Source organism: Penicillium expansum (genome assembly GCF_000769745.1).
Source record: "Penicillium expansum strain MD-8 chromosome Unknown contig43, whole genome shotgun sequence".
In the NCBI taxonomy this organism is placed as follows: Eukaryota; Fungi; Ascomycota; class Eurotiomycetes; order Eurotiales; family Aspergillaceae; genus Penicillium; species Penicillium expansum.
This window is the reverse complement of record NW_015971180.1, coordinates 1,467-21,244: the sequence shown is the minus strand read 5'-3', so window position 1 is coordinate 21,244 and position 19,778 is coordinate 1,467. Positions and strand designations below refer to the sequence as shown.

At 47.5% G+C, this 19,778-nt stretch overlaps 8 protein-coding genes across 8 annotated transcripts; 7 read left to right on the top strand and 1 right to left on the bottom strand.

Annotated features, from left to right (window-relative positions):
• Window positions 1-1,570: 1,570 nt before the first annotated feature.
• Window positions 1,571-2,533, top strand: PEX2_013460 (60S ribosomal protein uL16; the record flags this gene model as incomplete). Its single annotated transcript, XM_016738623.1, has 3 exons — window positions 1,571-1,615; window positions 1,841-2,016; window positions 2,089-2,533. 3 exons carry the CDS (start codon window positions 1,571-1,573, stop codon window positions 2,531-2,533), a joined length of 666 nt encoding a protein of 221 aa, XP_016602690.1.
• Window positions 2,534-4,488: 1,955 nt separating this feature from the next.
• On the bottom strand, window positions 4,489-5,309 carry PEX2_013450 (BTB/POZ domain-containing protein; the record flags this gene model as incomplete). Its single annotated transcript, XM_016738622.1, has 2 exons — window positions 4,489-5,203; window positions 5,266-5,309. 2 exons carry the CDS (start codon window positions 5,307-5,309, stop codon window positions 4,489-4,491), a joined length of 759 nt encoding a protein of 252 aa, XP_016602689.1.
• Window positions 5,310-6,209: 900 nt separating this feature from the next.
• PEX2_013440 (putative DUF814 domain protein) lies at window positions 6,210-9,759 on the top strand (the record flags this gene model as incomplete). Its single annotated transcript, XM_016738621.1, has 4 exons — window positions 6,210-6,323; window positions 6,371-6,439; window positions 6,504-8,083; window positions 8,133-9,759. The coding sequence occupies 4 exons, from the start codon at window positions 6,210-6,212 to the stop codon at window positions 9,757-9,759; spliced, it is 3,390 nt and encodes a 1,129-aa protein (XP_016602688.1).
• A 295-nt stretch (window positions 9,760-10,054) lies between these two features.
• On the top strand, window positions 10,055-10,276 carry PEX2_013430 (uncharacterized protein; the record flags this gene model as incomplete). Its single annotated transcript, XM_016738620.1, has 1 exon — window positions 10,055-10,276. One exon carries the CDS (start codon window positions 10,055-10,057, stop codon window positions 10,274-10,276), a length of 222 nt encoding a protein of 73 aa, XP_016602687.1.
• Window positions 10,277-10,358: 82 nt separating this feature from the next.
• PEX2_013420 (L-threonylcarbamoyladenylate synthase) lies at window positions 10,359-11,654 on the top strand (the record flags this gene model as incomplete). Its single annotated transcript, XM_016738619.1, has 1 exon — window positions 10,359-11,654. One exon carries the CDS (start codon window positions 10,359-10,361, stop codon window positions 11,652-11,654), a length of 1,296 nt encoding a protein of 431 aa, XP_016602686.1.
• Window positions 11,655-12,082: 428 nt separating this feature from the next.
• aah1 (adenosine deaminase) lies at window positions 12,083-13,150 on the top strand (the record flags this gene model as incomplete). Its single annotated transcript, XM_016738618.1, has 1 exon — window positions 12,083-13,150. One exon carries the CDS (start codon window positions 12,083-12,085, stop codon window positions 13,148-13,150), a length of 1,068 nt encoding a protein of 355 aa, XP_016602685.1.
• A 2,691-nt stretch (window positions 13,151-15,841) lies between these two features.
• On the top strand, window positions 15,842-16,183 carry PEX2_013400 (uncharacterized protein; the record flags this gene model as incomplete). The annotated part of the gene is made up of 1 exon (XM_016738617.1): window positions 15,842-16,183. One exon carries the CDS (start codon window positions 15,842-15,844, stop codon window positions 16,181-16,183), a length of 342 nt encoding a protein of 113 aa, XP_016602684.1.
• A 154-nt stretch (window positions 16,184-16,337) lies between these two features.
• Window positions 16,338-17,485, top strand: PEX2_013390 (complex I 24 kDa subunit family protein; the record flags this gene model as incomplete). Its single annotated transcript, XM_016738616.1, has 4 exons — window positions 16,338-16,371; window positions 16,426-16,637; window positions 16,738-17,028; window positions 17,084-17,485. 4 exons carry the CDS (start codon window positions 16,338-16,340, stop codon window positions 17,483-17,485), a joined length of 939 nt encoding a protein of 312 aa, XP_016602683.1.
• Between the last annotated feature and the right edge of the window lie 2,293 nt (window positions 17,486-19,778).

The window sequence follows — 19,778 nt, the reverse complement described above, 5'->3', positions numbered from 1 at the left end:
GCTCATGCAGGTCCCTGGGAACCCATCTCGACCACTGCCGGCACAAGGACCCAATTAGATCGCGGCATCACAAAGTACTGACGAGCTGACAATTACGCCCCGATGAATCTAATATTTCTAGTATCCAAGGACAAATTCCTGCTTCATCTTCGATTAGGACTAAGCACCAGGTTTACGTCGCTTGGCCGACGCTTTCCATCACGCCTTGATTCAAATCACCACGAAGTGGATATCCCAGTGCTCTAGGTGTGACACGGCATTGGAACGAGCCGATCAATGTTTATTCGAATTGATCGAGAAGCAACCACCCCTAGCACAGGCAATCGACACTTAGGACGGAAAGTTCACAGACGGCAGAAGAAGGCGGAGGAAGGCTTAATTTTCGAACTGGACTTTTCTTAATATGACCAGGGACCAGGGACCAGGGACCAGGGATGGAGCTCGTCGGGGTTAATATCAGATGGAAACTTATGTTTCAACAAGCCTGTTCGGGCGATTTTGACGATTCTAGCATTTGCTGTCCAGTCATAAAAGGAACGAATTCGACTTTCCTATACGTATGATAAAAGCCGGTTTAAGCACTGAATGAGGGAGTATGCCCGGGTTGTGACGGAAATACCGGGTATGCTAGCAGGGTCACCCCAAGTCTCTTTAGCCTACCATGATCTCGACGGTTGGGTAACCAGCGAGAGAGCACGGAATGGAGGAAATTCATCTTCCCTCCTATCCCACTTTTCATTAATGATCAGAGACTAACACATTCTGTAGCTCTCAAAGTAAACGACTGGGATACCCAGCTTGACGCTAGTCTCGCTTTCTAGGGGAGGGGGCTTATGACATCTGATCTGGCTGCAACATTTGTCAGCGCGTCAGCGCATTAGTTGACCTCGGGATAAAATAACACCATTTTAGTGCCATTCCAAGGATCTGAAGCCGATCAAGCTCCTTGAAATTTCCTGCGCTCTGCAGTTAGTTGATATTCCCTTCAGGGCAGTCTACTAACCATATTTTTCTGTCCTAGATAGGGTAGTGATGCGAGCCTAACTGACGCACTCTCGAAAGATGGCTTTGAAATCATTCATCAAATAACAGGGTATGGCTCTCTACTTAGAGGCAAATTTTTAATTAACCGGGGTATTGAATATCCGGGTTTTCATTACTGTTGAGTCATTCTTAGCTTTGCGAGCAGGCCAATACATGACTCGAAGTATACGGGAACTTAGAATGGTACCTAATTACTAAGACATAAATCTTTTGAACGTTGGAAGTACATCGAAGAGAGTGACTCAAGGAGTGCTCCATTTATCAGCACGATGAGAGTGGGCCAAAACGGGATTAGTGGAGAAAGATCTCGACCAATCATACAGTCAAGCTGTAACCCGGTGGGGGCCTGAGCGCTCAGGCATTAATAGGGTTAAACCCTTTTGCCACAGTGCTGCTTGGAAATCAAGACCCGTGACCTCAGCGAAATCGACCCTCTTTTCTCTTTCTCCTTCCGAACCCTCGACAACCACCGACAACCTATACCCAGTTCGCAGGAAGTGCCATCACCACCCTTCCAGCACTCAAAATGGCCCGTCGTCCCGCGAGATGTTACCGCTACTGCAAGAACAAGGTGCGTTCTGATTTCGATTTCGCGAGCTTTTGAAAATTTGTGCGGGTTATCTTGGTGGTGGGGAGTGTGCATCAATACATCGTCAACGACCACCTCGCCATGACCGGAATATCACCTTTGCCATGAGGAATGATCCTTGTGGCATCGTGTCTGTGCATTCTTTGGATTTTTTGATTTTTTTTTAAAGATGGGCGGTTTTCGCTGACATCAATCTTCAACATCCAGCCTTACCCCAAGTCCCGGTTCAACCGTGGTGTTCCCGACCCTAAGATTCGTATCTTCGATCTTGGTCGTAAGAAGGCCAACGTGGATGACTTCCCCATGTGCATCCACTTGGTTTCCAACGAGTACGAGCAGCTCTCCTCCGAGGCTCTCGAGGCCGCCCGTATTTGCGCCAACAAGTACGTTATCCGATCCGCTTCCACATCCCTCGCCTGACACCCATGGACACAAACTCATATAACTCTCAATAGGTACCTTGTCAAGATCGCCGGTAAGGAAGGTTTCCACCTGCGCGTCCGTGTGCACCCCTTCCACGTCGTCCGTATCAACAAGATGTTGTCTTGCGCTGGTGCCGATCGTCTGCAGACCGGTATGCGTGGTGCCTTCGGTAAGCCCCAGGGTCTCGTCGCCCGTGTGAACATTGGCCAGATCATTCTGTCCGTCCGCACCCGTGACGCCCACCGTGCTACCGCTCTCGAGGCCCTCCGCCGTTCCCAGTACAAGTTCCCCGGTCGCCAAAAGATCATTGTCTCCAAGAACTGGGGTTTCACTCCCGTCCGCCGCGAGGAGTACCTCCAGCTCCGCCAGGAGGGCAAGCTCCTCCAGGACGGTGCCTACGTTCAGTTCCTCCGTGGCCACGGTCCCGTTGAGAAGAACATGAAGCGCTTCCCCGTTGCCTACGAGAACGTCGCTTAGATGTTCATGGGTTGATCAGAATATGAAGTTCAGAACGAAAATACTTGAATGTTCTTGTTGTCTTTACCTCGTCCCATTCATCTTGATATCAATATCGTGCAATCGCAATGATGGAGTTCTTACAGGGGTCTTTTCATTTGCTCGCCTATATTGCACTCGTAGACTTGTACATCCACCTGGGCATTACCGTAAACTGCATGACCCATCTGTGGAGTAGGCAACACTTTAGCTTGTCCGGCCATGCACGCATCATGCGAGATGCAGCCTTTTGGTGGATATCAATCAAATCTACTCCGTAGCAAACTAGCAAAAGTCTAGACCCAACTCCATAATGGACTTTTTTCAATGATCAGAGCACAGATCAGATAGGGCTAGAATATGGGTCACGTCACCAAGACTGCAGCATCATCCATCCGTTGCATAATACTTTCCTCAAAATTTCAATATTTATATGCACATGAACATGAACAATATATATATTAATAAAGCTGAGCGTAATTCGAATGCAAGAAACAACAATCGATGTTGTATTGGATGTTCAGTATAGTCAACTATATATATTTCGAGGTTATCCCGCGTTCTACATCTACCACCAGCACTATGCCTAGGTCAGATTTATGTTTGCTGGCAAGAATTAAATCAAAGACCAAGCTCCATTCTTTTATTCAACTTGCTGTCTATTCTCTCGCGAAAAAGATCATATAACTAGACATCGAAATATATGTACCTTCTTACTCAGGCGGCGACCCACCACAACGGTCCTTGTGCAATTCTCCGGCAACTTAAGGAAAACTATTAGCCAAAGTCTTCAAGCAATCGAATCGCGTTTGAGATTGTTTCAAAATTAAATAGCAATGAGAGTGGAACAGGTGAGGAGAATATACCTGTCAAGTCATCCGGGCTACAAGAAACAGTCAAACAGGTACCGAGCGTATCCTTGAACGCTGGGCTTGGGCAAGTGCACTTGTAATCAACGGAAGAGACACAGCCTGCGACAGCGGCGGCTTCGGTAAGACAACGAATCTGTTCAAAAGGTGAATAAGTGGTTAGTGTTCTGAGTCAAATTCAGCCACAAAGATAGGGATAGCATACAAGGCAGGGACTGGCATCATCCAGAGGATCAGCGACAGTCAAAGACAGGAAAGCAGCCAGAGGGAAGAAGATAGTGAGCTTCATTTTGTTCGATGTTGAGTATAGGTTTAGTAGTTGAGGAGTATGAAAGTGAAGGAGTTGATGAACACAAGATGGACGCCCTTGCTCAATTTATCAATAGTCAATATATTTTTGTAGTACTAGGAGAAACAATGCATTCTTTATCATATCGGTATCTCAGCATCAACAAACCCGGTGTCTGGGTGATGTGTGGAATGAGATTTCGTTGGAATGTGAGAGCATCCAAGATTTTGGAAATGCCAAGGTTACAATGCTGGATAATAGACTAAATACCATTGCACATAGATAAAGAATAGTATTTTGATTAAATTGAAAGTCCCAAGCAAATATTGACTCCTGTGATGCGACCCCTCGTGGACCCTCTGGCCACTCAGGGAGATAGATTTGCAACCAACAAAATCTCAATATGATATCATGCTTGATTCGTCACTTTGTTAACCGATTTATTTACGGGAATACCATTGGGGGCAGAGCTCCAATGTAGGTCTATATACACGTATGTTGCTCTATTGCTTGAAACGGCTTATGACCAGCTCCACTATCATTTGATGTTGCAGCCTACGTAGTACTTTTCATGGTATTTGCCTAGGCATTTCTCAATGGTATTTCATTTAAACTTATGAAAGGAGTAGAAATTTCATTTGGTCTATGTCGAGGCAAAGCAAAGTCCAACGACATTCTAGTCGGGTTGACGACCTCCGAGCAAGAACGGAACGAAGAGAGACACAAGTGGTGCTATGTACCTTGAAAAACAGCCCGGGGACACCCATCCTATCAATGAATCACCATTTGGTCAGATACAGTAGTCTTTTAGTGACGGGGTCCGTAACATAGGCCATCCAGGTGCTGTCGTATTGAACACCCCCAATTGTGGCATGAACTTGGGCAAGTAGATCGGCTGCAAACACAGGAACTTCCTGAGCTACCTTGGCAAATCGGTAGTCTTTCTTCAATAAGAATCCAGCAACTGATGCTGCAGCTACCAGAGAGCGCACTCGATGTCCCATCGGTAAGTTGACAACCGAGCGAATGTCTTCTGCAGTGAAACAATGGGTGTTTGCGTCAGGGTCATCTTCATTGTCGGTTGGGGATCCATCCTCGCTCTCCTTGTCAACGCTTCCCTTGTAGGCAATTTCCTGGTTGATAATTTTTCTCAGCTGTTTAGCGATCCGGGCTTCGACTTGGATGATGCCGTACATATCGGCTAGTCGCGCAAATTCAATCAAAGTTGCGGCCTTGGAACCTGGTTCTTGGGTTCCGCATTTGATCTTGCCAGTATACAGCCAAAGCAGGAGGACTTCAAAGCTTCGCGTAGAAAGAATACCGTCAAGTTCTTCCATAGTAGCTGATTGCTCGTTCGCTTCCGAGAAGTTGCCATTGAATATTCTTGAAAAATACTGAGACTGGCTTACGAGAACGGCCCTCAAAACCGTGTACTCCTTGCCGGATGGATTAAGTCGGATATTCACGAGAGGGCCATGAAGATTAGGAAGAACACTGAAGGCATGCGGCTGTGTGAGTAATAATATTCATAGAAGCAAAATATCATGTTCACTTACGAGTTTGCAAAGTCTGTGGGGCTAGAACGCTGTAAAAGAGGCATCTTAGCTGGCTTACTTGCTGAAATGAGGTAGTAATATGAAAAGAGATTGGGAGAACACAAAGTGGAGGGATGTACAGTAGATGAAGGTGAAATGGACGTGAGATATGGTGACCTGGGAGACGATAGACTAGATAAAGTGGAAGAAGAAGAAGAAGAAGAAGAAGAAGAAGAAGAAGAAGAAGAAGAAGAAGAAAAAGTGAAATATGGCGGCTTCAAAGACGATAAACTGGATGAATTGGAAGCAGATGAAGATGAAATAAATTATGGCGATCTCAAAAATGGGACACTATATGAGCTCATAGTAGTAAAGACAGACGACATAGGAGGGAACAAGGTCACATAGATATTGACATAGACGAGGTCAAGGCAGCTCGGGGTATATGGACGGGTGCGAGAGCTTTGGGTATGATTGCCTGGAATCTCCCTCTTTCTCTCCCTTTTACACACGCACTAGAAAAGACCTAAGATATGACACCTATAGAAGCAGCCTGGGAGGAGCCTTCCATAGATATGTATCGTTCTAAGGTATCTTGCAAGTATAGTCTATTGACGCATAAAGAAGTCCATATAGGAAGTACTTAGAGGGAGCTGAAGTATATAAATACTGCGCGATGGCCGCTATTCCCGCTATTCCATATTAGGACCCCGAGAGTAAATAATTGGATTTGATTGGTTGAACTTGTGCACCGCCTAATGTTCCGCCTTGATCATATATGCGAAGACGTCCAATCTTTTATCCTTTTTCCTGCTGCACGTCAATTTTTTAGATCTATAAATTGGGAAATCCCTATTCCACTCATAGAGCTGTACAAGTTTACACATTTATGCGGTGTTCAGGATCTGCATATAACATGTGAGTGGGGTAAATAACTAGTTTTCTGCTTGGCAGTATTAACTCGCATGGTCGATTTCCTCGAACAGCTAGTTCCAGCCCCGCATACGTCACCCTCAAAAATTCCTTTTCTCCTCACCAACACAACTATGAAGCAGAGATTCTCGTCTTTGGACGTAAAGGTATCTTCAAATTCACTGCAAAGAAGGTATCACACTAACAACTCCAGGTCATCACGCAGGAATTGGCGTCGGAGTGTGTCAACCTCCGAGTGTCCAACATCTACGACCTGTCTTCGGTACGGCCAATTCTTTTCTCTATTTTCATCGAAGGATACCGAGCTAATTCCATATTATTATTAGCGTATATTCCTTTTCAAACTCGCTAAGCCGGACCATCGGCGCCAACTCATTATTGACTCCGGTTTTCGCACTCATGTCACCCAATATTCGCGAACTGCGGCAACCACACCCTCGCCCTTTGTGACTCGTCTCCGAAAGTACCTGAAGTCTCGCCGGATTACAGGAATCTCTCAAATCGGAACAGATCGCATCATCGACATCTCTTTCAGCGATGGCGCATATCACGTCTTCCTCGAATTCTTCGCCGGTGGTAACATTATCTTGACGGACCGCGAATATAACATTCTTGCTTTCTTCCGCCAAGTTGCCGCCGGTGTGGGCCAGGAAGAGATCAAGGCCGGACTCAAGTATACTGTGTCTAATAAACAGAACTATGATGGGGTTCCGGACATCACAGCGGATCGAGTTTTGCAAACACTGGAAAAGGCACAGGGGCTTTCTGCCCAAGAGGGAAGTGCACCCAAAAAATTCAAAAAAAAGGGAACGGATGTTTTGCGAAAGGCATTATCTCAAGGCTTTCCTGAATATCCTCCCTTGCTCCTCGATCACGTCTTTGCGGTCAAGGAATTTGATACTACAACGCCACTGGATCAAGTCTTGGGGAGTCAAGACCTGTTACAGGCTGTGAAAGAGGTGTTAGAAGAGTCGCGGCGAATTTCCAACACCTTTGACTCTGGCGACAGCCATCCCGGCTACATTGTTGCAAAAGAAGACACGCGACCCATCCCGGAAGGAGAGACTTCATCAAAGGCCCCGGGTCTGCTGTATGAAGACTTCCACCCTTTCAAACCTCGACAATTTGAAAACAAACCAGGAATAAAGATTCTGGAGTTCGAGCGCTTCAATGCCACGGTTGACGAGTACTTCTCATCTCTTGAATCTCAGCGTCTCGAGTCGCGATTGACAGAGCGCGAGGAGGCAGCTAAGAAGAAGCTTGAATCCGTGCGATCCGAGCACAAAAAGCGTATTGATGAGCTCAAGAACGTTCAAGAGCTTCACATCCGTAAAGCGGATGCCATTCAGGACAATGTTTACCGAGTTCAGGAGGCAATGGATGCTGTCAATGGACTGGTTGCCCAGGGAATGGACTGGGGTGAGATTGCGCGCCTGATTGAGATGGAACAGGATCGCGGCAATCCAGTGGCACAAACCATCAAACTGCCCCTCAAACTGTACGAAAACACCGTCACCCTACTTCTTGGAGAGGCCGGCGACGACGAGGATAAAGAGGAGGAATTTTTTAGCAGCGATGAATCAGACTCCGACTCAGAGAACGAAACAGAGCAAGAGACAGGCCGTGCGGAACGAGAGTCTAAGCTATTGACCATTGACATTGACCTTGGTCTGAGCCCATGGGCGAATGCATCACAGTACTATGACCAGAAGAAGCAAGCATCGGAGAAGGAACAAAGGACAGCCCAGTCGTCCACGAAGGCACTGAAGAGTCACGAGAAGAAAGTGACGATCGACCTCAAGCGAGACTTGAAGAAAGAGAAGCAAGTGCTTCGACAGTCTCGGACGCCGTTCTGGTTCGAGAAATTTACCTTCTTCATTTCGTCGGAGGGTTACTTGGTCATAGGGTACGTGACTCCATTCAACGCTGTTTGTGACATTTTCTAACCCTAGCAGTGCACGGGATGCTATGCAAAGCGAATTGCTTTACCGACGTTATCTGTCCAGGGGCGATATCTTTGTGCACGCTGACCTTGAAGGTGCGACGCCAATCGTGGTGAAGAACCGAGCCGGTAGTGCAGACGCACCAATCTCTCCAAGCACACTATCTCAAGCCGGCAACCTTTGCGTCGCAACTTCTACTGCTTGGGATTCGAAGGCTGTCATGTCTGCTTGGTGGGCGCATGCTCATCAAGTGTCCAAAATCGCAGAGAACGGTAGCGGAATCATGCCCACGGGTGTTTTCCAAATTAAGGGAGAGAAGAACTTCTTGGCCCCATCGCAACTGGTGCTTGGATTTGGTATTATGTTCCAAGTCAGCCAAGAGAGCGTTCGGAACCATAAGCAACGATTCGACACATCTGACGTTCCGCAAGCCGCTATAACTCCTGCAGATGAGACTGAAGCTTCTGAGCTGAAGGATGCCGTGGAGCCAGAAGTCCCAGGGCAGACAGAGGCCACCGAAGAGGCCACCACAAAAGCCACAGAACAGGCCTCTGAAGACGCAGAGAAGGAAGACGCAGGATCTGAAGAAGAGGAAGAAGATGAGAAAGCCGCCTCTAGAAACCCTCTCCAGCGAGGCAATTCCGAGCTTTCGACCTCTCAGCCAACGCAAGAACCGGAGTCTGAGTCTGAGCCGGAAGAAGGACCGGAGGATGAGCTGGAGCGACAAGCTGCAGAAGATCAGCCGGAGGAAGAAGAACCTCAATCAACAGCAGGTCAAAACTTTGTACCCGAGCAACATGAAGAACCGAACCTGAACGCTCGAGAGCGACGTACCTTGCGACAAGGCAAACCTCTTGACCGTCCCAGCGAGGAAGAACCAGTTGCACCACGTATCGCCCCCACTCGCGGTAAGCGGGCGAAGGACAAGCGCGCCGCTGCCAAGTATGCTCATCAAGACGAGGATGAGCGAGAACTTGCTCTTCGGTTGGTGGGTGCCAACAAGGGCAAAGCCGCAAAGGCGGCCAAGGCAGCCGAGGCCAAGGAACAGCGTGAACGAGAGGCCGAGGCGCAAAGGCAACGACGACGGGCCCAGCATGAGCGCGCTGCCGAAGCTGAGCGCAAACGCCAGGCTCAATTCACGGAAAATGGAACAGACGATTACAACGAGGAGACAGCTGCCGCAGAAGCTGCAGATCTCACTTGGATTCCAGCCTTGGTGGGTACACCAACTACGGATGACGAAATCATTGCTGCTATCCCAGTCTGTGCCCCGTGGGCTGCCCTTGGACGTTACAAATATAAAGTCAAGCTGCAGCCAGGCACCGTGAAGAAGGGCAAGGCCGTCAAGGAGATCATCGGTCGGTGGGTGTCCGAGACTACCACCGGGAAGGTTAAGAAGGAGCACGCCGAAGATGTCGGGATCTCTCGTGTCGATGCTGAGCGTCTCCGGGAACGGGAGGGAGAGCTCATCAAGGGCTGGAAAGATACTGAGATTATCAACACCATGGTTGTGGGCAAGGTGCGCATCATGACTGCAGGAGCTGGAAGTGGCGGTGGTGATAAGGGCAAGGGCAAAGGTGGAAAGGGTGGAGGTGGAGGTGGAGGCGGCAAAGGAGGTGGTAAGGGTAAGAAGAAGTGATTGAATCTTGTGTATACATTAGAGAGTACATAGACTAGAGCTTTGAATTTAATTCAACCGATTCAATTCAACCAAGGTATATAAGATCTTGTCATTGGTGTCCAGCCGGTTTGTACCAGCCCTGGTCTCTTTATGCCAGCTGATCAGCCACAACCCCGCTTCGACTAGTTCATTTACACTTATTTCAACCTCATACAATCTTGAATGACTCCTACTCTTCCAGATCTATTGCTAATAATATCGTGGGCGATGTGACGAAGCTCCGGGTTCCTGATGCGCTGAGTCATCCGACGTCATGACCCGAAGCGATTTTCTCGCGATCTTCCATACAGGGCCTGTTATCGCTTCTGACGGCATTGTGCAGAATGATAGTCCACCGTGTACGCTAGAGACCACTTCCGATTCCACACTCAAGAGAAAAAAAAAAGACTTTGACCCACACAGCCAGAACCCGGCCCCTCGGGCATCATTTCGCCCCTCATCTGATAACGTGTGCGCCCGAATGGTGCGTCATTGAGGTCTTCTCAAACATCACGTTGCTTTTCACTCGCGCTTTTGCAGGCCACTGTCAGCGCAGGTGTGCCAGATACTTGAGCAAAATGCCTACGCAAACGCGAGTTGTGCCCGTCCAACGGCTCAGCCAAGGGCCCGGCGATTTATCTTTGGCAGAATGGTGGGAGAAGGAGCGCAACCAAAAAACGCCCGAGTCCCAGGCCATCGAAGAGGCTGCCAAACTCCTCCGGTCCAGTGACATCCCTGTCGCCTTTCCTACTGAGACAGTATATGGTCTAGGAGCCGATGCCACGCGCAGTGCTTCTGTCCAGGGAATCTACCGCGCCAAACAACGGCCATCGGACAACCCTTTGATCGTTCACGTCGACTCACTCGACATGCTCGAGCGTCTCCTAAATCCTACCTCCCAAGGCAGCCCCGACTCAACCAAAACTTCACCGATTACCCTCCCCTCGATCTACAAGCCTCTGATCGACAAATTTTGGCCCGGCGCACTGACAATCATTCTACCTAACCCATCCGGATCCTTGCTGGCACCAGAGGTCACCTCTAGCCTGACCACATTCGGCGTCCGCATGCCCTCTTCTCCACTGGCGCGTCTACTCATCCACGTAACAGACCGTCCCCTCGCCGCGCCATCTGCAAACGCATCCACCAAACCATCCCCCACAACCGCGCAACACGTATACCACGACCTCAAAGATCGCATCGAGATGATTCTGGACGGCGGCGCATCCGGCGTTGGCGTCGAAAGCACCGTGGTGGACGGATTATGCGACCCACCAGCGATTCTGCGCCCCGGCGGCATCGGCATTGACGAAATCCGGAAATGCGAAGGATGGGAAAACGTTGCAGTCGGCTACAAAGACGGAACACTAGACGTGAAGGAGATTCCACGCGCACCGGGCATGAAGTATCGTCACTATTCACCGAAGGCACGGGTTGTGCTCTTCGATTCGACATCCAACCCAGCCGGAGTGATGAGACATGTCCAAACAGACTTGAAAGACACAGCTATTGGCGCACACAAAATTGGTATTATCCGCACGCGGAACTGGAAGCTTGGCTTGGGGCTCGCTTCAGACGACCACCTCGTCCGTACCACGAACCCCGTGTCTTCTCCCATTGAGAAGATTATCAGTTTTCCGATCCCCGTTCTGGAGAATGGGAATCCGAGTAGCCGCACGAAGATGGCGTATGATTACCATCTTGGCTCAGATGCGGTTTCTATCGCGCATGGTCTCTTTGCCGCCCTCCGTGGGCTGGATGAGCTTGATGTCGATGTTATTTACGTGGAAGGTGTGTCGGATCGCGAGGGTGACCTGGCTGCGGCTGTCATGAACCGGCTACGAAAGGCTGCTGGTGCCGAAATGCGGGTTTAAAAATTCAGGTTTAGGCCTGGAGATGGAGTCCAGGTTTTTTTTGGGACGAGATTTTAGATAGAGGTTTGAAAAGTGTGAATATTAATTCAAATAAATTTCAACATAAAATATTGTGTATGATCCACGTTTTATGTGCACGGAGTGTATAGAGGGGGCTGTGATTGGAATCTCCTGGACTTACCTGTTTGGTAAATCCTGTTGATCTTCATTTCGACACGGAATTCGGAGACCTCCGGCACAAAAGCTTATCTATGAGCCTAATTTTAGGACTAAAAAGTGGTAAAAGGCCGTGTGTCACGAAAAAAAAAAAAGAATCGTGATAACCTGAGACACCGGCGGGGGAAAAAGGAAACTCGTCCGGCGCTTATCACGCATTGATATAGAAAATCCTCACATCCAAAAAAAGTTCCTCACTACAACCTGCAACAATGTGTCAATCTCCTCTGCACGAGTTCCTCGAGGGCCTCCCTAAATGCGAACACCATGTTCATCTCGAAGGCACCCTTGAGCCAGAACTCATCTTCGAGCTCGCGGCGCGCAATGGTATCACCTTGCCGACCGACCCAGTCTATACCTCAGTCGAGACACTGAAGAAACGCTATGAGCACTTCAGTAATCTGGATGACTTCCTGCACTTCTACTTCGAAGGCATGGCTGTCCTCCGCAAGGAAGAAGACTTCGCCGATCTAGCCTGGGCATACCTCCAAAAAGCACACGCAGACGGCGTCCACCACGCAGAAGTATTCTTCGACCCACAAGTACACGAAAGCCGCGGTGTACCATACGACACCATCGTCACAGGCTTCTCGAAGGGGTGCAAGCGCGCCGAGACCGAGCTCGGCCTGAGCACACGACTAATCCTCTGTTTCGTGCGGCATCTCCCCGTCTCGTCGGCCAAGGAAGTCTACGAGGAGTTCGTGGCTCACAAGCACTTCGAGTCTGGCGTTGTACACGGACTGGGTTGGTCATCTTCAGAAGTCGGCCCGCCGAAAGATATGTTCCGCGAGATCTATGCGTCAGCCGCGCAGAAGAATATCCCGCTCACGGCGCATGCCGGCGAGGAAGGTGATCCGACTTATATCAGCACTGCGCTTGAGCTTGGTGCCCGGCGTATCGATCATGGTATTCGGCTAGTTGAGGACGAGGAGTTGATGCGACGTGTTGCCCGTGAGGGTATCCTACTTACCGTCTGCCCGTTGTCGAATGTGCGACTGCGTTGTGTCACCTCTGTGAAGGAGGTGCCTATTCGACGGTTCTTGGAGGCTGGAGTCAAGTTCTCGATTAACAGTGATGATCCTGCTTACTTCGGTGGTTATATTCTTGATAACTACTGCGCTGTGCAGGAGGCTTTCAACCTGAATGTGATGGAGTGGAGGATCATTGCGGAGAATAGTGTGCAGGAGAGCTGGATCGAGGATTCGCGCAAGGCCGAAATCTTGGCAAGCATTGAGGCGCATGTCAACAAGTACACGCGTTTGCACCCTATTTCTGTATAAATTCCGGTTGGTGGTGTATGTATTGGTTTCTGTTTGAGTTGTTGACTGTGGTGGGCGTGAGCGGTGCATCTGATACCCTGTGTTTCAACATTCTTGTATACTATTTTTCAACCAAAGTATATATCAGGAACATAACAAGTTCAATATTGGTTCGCATACCCTTCGTGATAGAAGTATCGAAGTACCTTGGAAGACATTTGGAGCTGGTATATTACATAATTCGACCGCTAATCCATCCATGGATGTCTGATGCTTATAGCCACAATTTCCACCCCGTTTCCAAGGGTCTAGTTAGGTGACAAATGAGTGAGCACCACTTTAGCGTGCGCGATCTGGGGTGATGGGGGCGAATGCGCTATAGACAATGTGGAGAATCTCACTATGGGTCGCACGACGCCCTAATCCCCTCCGCCGACACGGAGCGTGATATGGTTGGATTGTACGTCGAACCTGAAACATTTAGTCCGTTGCACCTGCACGCAGCTGGGATATATTTACTTGACAAAAATTAGTGTCGTTGCTACTAATCTGTACATTATTTACAACAATCACCTCTGCCTTTCAAGTTCCAAGCCACACGCTGGTGACTTAGTAGTTGGTTGGGTGGTCACCTGCGGATCCTCGCTGTTATATTTTACTCTGGAACAAGCTTTCAAGGATATTAAACATACCTTCTTTTCTTATTCGCTATGTATGTTGTTTATCTATAATTTTGGTTCGTTCGGGTAGTCCCTCTTGTCGCCCTGCACCACTATTTTACACCTGCACACCCATACAACACAACCTCGGAAATATAGATCGGCACCGAAAGTGCAGGGGCCCAGGTCGATGCATAGGAGTAGCCCCCACTAAAACATGAAGGGTCCCAAGCGTGACTCGGCTTGGTGGTCTGTCTGACTGTCATTGGCGAAGATCTAAGAGACACAGCTATAAATGGCAATAATCAGCACATACGCGGGCCACCAATACCCACACACAGTCTGGTGTTGCCAATGCGCAAATTACAGCATTTTACAACATATACTCAGTTGATGAAACAAGGACATGAGGTTCTTTCCAGCTTAGCTGCTTGACTGCAGCTGCTGAATGCGCAGATCCTTCTCAAACTTGCCCGAATCACAGCTTCTGGTTAGTTTACTGTATTGACTCCTACCTAGGTACTATTGTGACAAACCAATCAACAATTGGCGAGAGACCTCATTACAGTAGTTGTAAATTAATGAGGCTAGTATACTAGGCTTGTATACCGCCCCCATCTTTCTACAACGTTTAGAGAAGCAATTTATAATGCTGCTTCCCGCACAATCTTGCAACCTCAATTTCTACCCCTACCTCATCTTTGATTTCAGCCCTCATAATCTAGCCCCTAGTCGCAATGTCTATTGAATACGTGAAAGGCTACGCGATTAGACGAAACAACACGTGCAACAGTGACGAGACACGATGTACAGAAAATGCGACATGGGGTAATTTCCAGGCATGTTGCCCCGGAAATTCTTTCTGCTTTGACTCGCAGGCTAGCGTTGCCAATTTTATATGCTGCGACAACCATAACAATTGTACGCAAAGCATCGCAGAAGCTCCGTCTTGCGCAAATAAAAATTGGAATCTATACGACTGGGACGGGTATTTCTGTTGTGGTAAAGAACAGTCGGGATTCCATGTTGACAATCGAGTTTTGGTTGGGTGCTCCGGTGCAAATTTCCCCGGAAACGATTCTTACCAGACCTTGGATATTATAAGTAGCGCTTCTGGTTAGTCGATCGCATACCGAAGAGCCTGTGTAGGTAATATTGACATATTCTGGTGCTTAGATACGGCCATCTCGACGTCAACGGCAACTTCTTCACCATCGCCCTCATCCTCCTCAACTGCAAAACCCGGTTCTAGCGGTTCAGGCAGCTCATCGCATACCAACACGGGCGCAATAGCTGGTGGCGTTGTTGGCGGCGTTGTTGGCGTAGCTGCCATAATTGCTGTCCTCTTTTTGCTCATTCGCCGTCGGAAGCAAAAGTCACCCCAGTCACAGGCGAAAATGACGAATCAGGAGTATGGCCAATCGAGATTGCCTGTGGCATATTCAGAGCTTGGAGAGAGGTCGAAGCCGAGAGAGCTAGATGGGCAACCAAGATCAGAGATCGGATCGGGTGATATGTCAATAAAAAAACCTCAAGAGTTGCCCGCGGGCTACTGAACCTGGATTCTGACTGGATTGAAGAAATCATTTCCTGTAATAAAGGCACATAGCAAGTATATTAAACTGCGAGTTACCTGGTAATAAATTGATGAGTGTTCATACAAGCCATGGTGAGGCCTAGTGGGATTTCCGAGTCTTCGAGAATAATATAGTTGTAGGAAGGAGGTAACTAAGCGTAAAGTCTTGGCTGAGGGTCTCAGGCAGCCGACCTCAGAGTTCAGGCGCAACCCCCAGCAAATGAGTCAACTGCGTCCTCCTCACTTGTTGATGTCTGACAGTCAGCATATTTCATGCCCTGAAACATCTTTCGTGGTACCTGGAGCATCACGAGGTCTACTTTCAGGCCCCAACTACAATCTCAGATACCCTATACCCTGCGTCTAGCATCGTGTTTCGCAGTAATCAACCCAAGAACAAACCCCCAGCAAAGCACAGTACTACTTAATCTCCCCAAACTAAGCCACAGACAGAGCTACATCCACTCAATTCACAAAATGTCCACCTCCACTCCAGACCGCTACAAGCTCATCTTCTTCGTCCCGACCGCCAACGTGGAGCCCTGCAAAGAAGCCATCTTTGCTACAGGCGCAGGGTCATTCCCAGGTGGGAAATATACCAAATGTTGTTTCCAGACTGTTGGCACAGGCCAATTTCTGCCCAACGAGGGCGCAAACCCGGCGGTCGGATCTGTCGGTGCTTTGGAACGGTGCGAGGAAGTCAGGGTTGAGATTATGTGTCTAGGCCGGGACATTATGCTGAATGCGGTCGATGCTTTGATCTCGGCTCATCCGTATGAGGAGGTTGCATATGAGGTTTATAAGATGGAGAATGTTTAGTTGGGCGACTGAAGATGGTTGATGGGATGCGACACAATAAGGCGATGCGATTGGGTCGGTAATCTTATTTTTATGCAGTTGTTAATTTGCCAGGATGTAATTGAAGGAATTTCAACTTCGATCCAACAATATGAGAGTATCATTGTCTCAAAAAATGAGTGTTGTGTTGATGGCAATGAAGGGCAACTGTATGGCAGCGGATTGGTAAGGCGGTAGTAATCCCTGGACGCTGATTTGCCCAGGGCCCGCCCCAAGTAAAACGCCTCGTCAACTTGACTTCTCCTCCAACCTCCAACCTCATCTCCCCCCAATTGACCCTCACTCATCGCCCGCGATGGCCTCTAAACTCTTCTCAGTCCCGCGGGTCGGCCGCCAGTTGGTCCACCAGCTCCCAAAGCCCCAATACAGAGCCTTCTCCGCCGGCTCGCAACGGTTCAGCGACTCCCTTTCGGTGGTGCGTATTCCTCTCGACCCCTCTTGTGCTTTAGACGCCGATTGTGTCTCAGAATTAGGGAATTGAAGACTCACATACTGACTATGATTGTCTCCAATAGCACCGCAACAGCCCCAAGAACAACCCGACCATCCCGTTCAAGTTTTCTGAGCAGAACCTCACACTCGCCGATGAGATCCTCAAGCGCTACCCTCCCCAGTACAAGAAGGGTGCTGTCATGCCCCTTCTTGACCTCGGTCAGCGCCAGCACGGCTTCACCAGCATCAGTGTCATGAACGAGGTCGCTCGCATGCTCGAGATGCCCCCGATGCGCGTTTACGAGGTCGCGACCTTCTACACCATGTACAACCGCGAGCCGGTTGGCAAGTACTTCGTGCAGATCTGCACCACGGTAAGCACCTGAAATCAGCACTATTTCCTGCTCTTCCTAATTAGCAATCTTCCAGACCCCATGCCAGCTCGGCGGCTGCGGTAGTACCGCTATTGTCAAGGCCATTACCGAACACCTCGGAATCACCCCCGGCCACACCACCGAGGATGGCCTCTTCACATACATTGAGGTCGAATGCCTGGGCGCTTGCGTCAACGCCCCCATGGTCCAGATTAACGATGACTACTACGAGGATCTGACCCCGGAGTCCATCAAGACCATCCTGACAGCCCTCAAGGACTCCGCCACCGCTACCGGTGCCGGCGCCGGCACCAAGATCCCCGCCCCTGGCCCGCTGAGCGGGCGCAATACCTGCGAGAACAGCGCCGGTCTGACCAACCTGACTGACGTGCCTGTTTGGAACCCGGAGGTGATGATGCGCAAGGACAATGCATTGGACGCCGCGCTCAAGCAATAGAAGAGCAAAGAGAAAGAAAGTTATTAAAAAGAGCTCTTCATTGCCGTGGGTCAATTCCGGATGGGGGGGATATTATAATGGTTGTGTTTTTTTTGTCGAATGGACGAGCAAAAGCCGCCTTGGGGCACTGCGGTCAAGCCGGGGAATGATTAGAGGCCACCGCGCCCTTCGCCCTAAGGCGCCTTGAATGATAACCACTCTTGAGGCGTCGTATTTTTTTTGTCTGTCTACAACATACCATGTACAGTACGTTTGTTCCTGGTTCTTATTTGTGTGATCGGAGCCCAGATGCAGATCTGGCTCAGTCGCTGTGAGATATCGGCAGGACCAATCGCAGATTTTTTTTCCATTTCCTTTTTTTATACTGGCTGTTGAGCTTGTAGATACCTAAGTACACTGCACATCATACGGCTTGTTCTGCTGGTTATATGGTGGATAGGTATGCTATTAAAATGTCCAGCTCGACACTCCCTGAGTTAGGGTTAAATAAGTCATAGACTTGTATGACGTGTCTTCGTCCAACCTCTTAACTTCATAGGCCCTGCGTTGGTCATTTTTACTTAGCTTCCTAGTTATTTCATGCAATCATGTTATACACCAGGTGCTCCGATCGGTAAACAGACAACAAATTTTGGAGACGGGATTGTATGCACACTTGCCTTAGATATGAGGCAACAGCTATCGGTAACGTATTCGGCAAGCGAGCGGCGCACGCAAGCGAGTGGCGCACCCCATCCAAAACGCGTCCATAAATTAGATCTTAGTTAATTCAACCACCTACCATGCCACCAATTCGCTCTCAAAGCTCTAGAAATTTAACAGAGTAAGAGGGTAGGATCTTACTAGCAATACAGGCTATTAAGAATTAAGAAATCTCTTTAATTCGTGAAGTGGCGCGCCGTTTTAGTATACCTAAAACTACCCTCCGCCGCCGCCTTAAAGGGGTATAAAGCCGCGCGATTTCTTACGCAAATTTGTCTAAATTGATAGAAACGGAAGAGGATTCTCTTTAAAAATAGATTCTCTCTATAGATTCTTATAGAGCAGCCCCCTAGCCCTCTATAGTATAAGAAATAGCGGATCTTCTTCTTAAAAAGCGTAGAACTACCCTAGTTCTTTCAGTTAGCGAAAAATAGGTATATAACTTTATAAAACAGTATCCTCTCCTTTCCTCTTAATTCTCGAAATAATATAATTATAAACGCGTAAAATATAAAGACCCTAAGATTATTATAGAGTGGTTTAATCTTATTTAAAGAACTATCCTTTAATTTAGAATTAATCCTAATAATATTTATAACTTTAATAAGATTAATTTTATAATAGGATTAACTGTAACTACGAAGGTTATTATAAGGAGTAAATACTACAGTTAGTGTTTACTTTTATAGCCTAGAAATTAAGAGTAGGTAACTACTATTAAGTATATAAATGTTTCTAGCTAGGCCCTTCCTTTATATATGATTTTTAAAGGTAAAGTCTTTATTAAATCATAGTTTAATAGCCTCCTAGAGGACTAGTGTTTTAAGGTTAGTCCTAATAGCTAGATCTCTGATAAAATTAGCCTTTATTAGCTTAAAAAGCTCTTTATTCCTAGTACTTCTTTATATATAAAAGGGGGGTATTAGCTTTTAATACTTAATAGCTATAGAAGTTATTTAATACCTTAATTTAACTAAATTTATAAGTAAAATAAGGTGATACTAATTTATATACTAGCTTATTTATCCTATCTTTTATAACCTCTAGATATTAGCTATTTTATAGTATTAAAACGATTATATAGCCGGCTAGTTAAAATAAAAATATATATTAGGATTAATTATATTAATAAACTTAACTTCCTTAAAGTATACCCTTTTATATAAATTAAAGCTTTTAAACCAGAGACTATTAAAAATAGCTTTAAGGCAGCCGGTATAGTCCCTTTCTTACTAGAGAGAGTAATCTTAAAGCTTAATATTCGGCTTTAAACCCTAACCCCCCTAGCTAGCTAGGGTAGTAAATTAAGCTAGAATTTTACCCTAAAAACCCCCTTTATAAAGAAAGAACTATATTATTAAGCTTTATTAATCAAAGCTTTACTTTGTATAAGATCTTAAAGCCTACCTAGCCTATTAGATTATATATTAAACTAGCTTATAAAAGGCTTCTGTCTTATAATATAAGGTACTATCTTACTCGCTAAAGAAAATAAGGAATTATATACTGCTAATAAGAAATAGAAGCAAAAGCGTATTAGATCTTAGAGGCAGATACCTACTAAAGAAGGCCTTTTAGTTCTTAAAGCTTC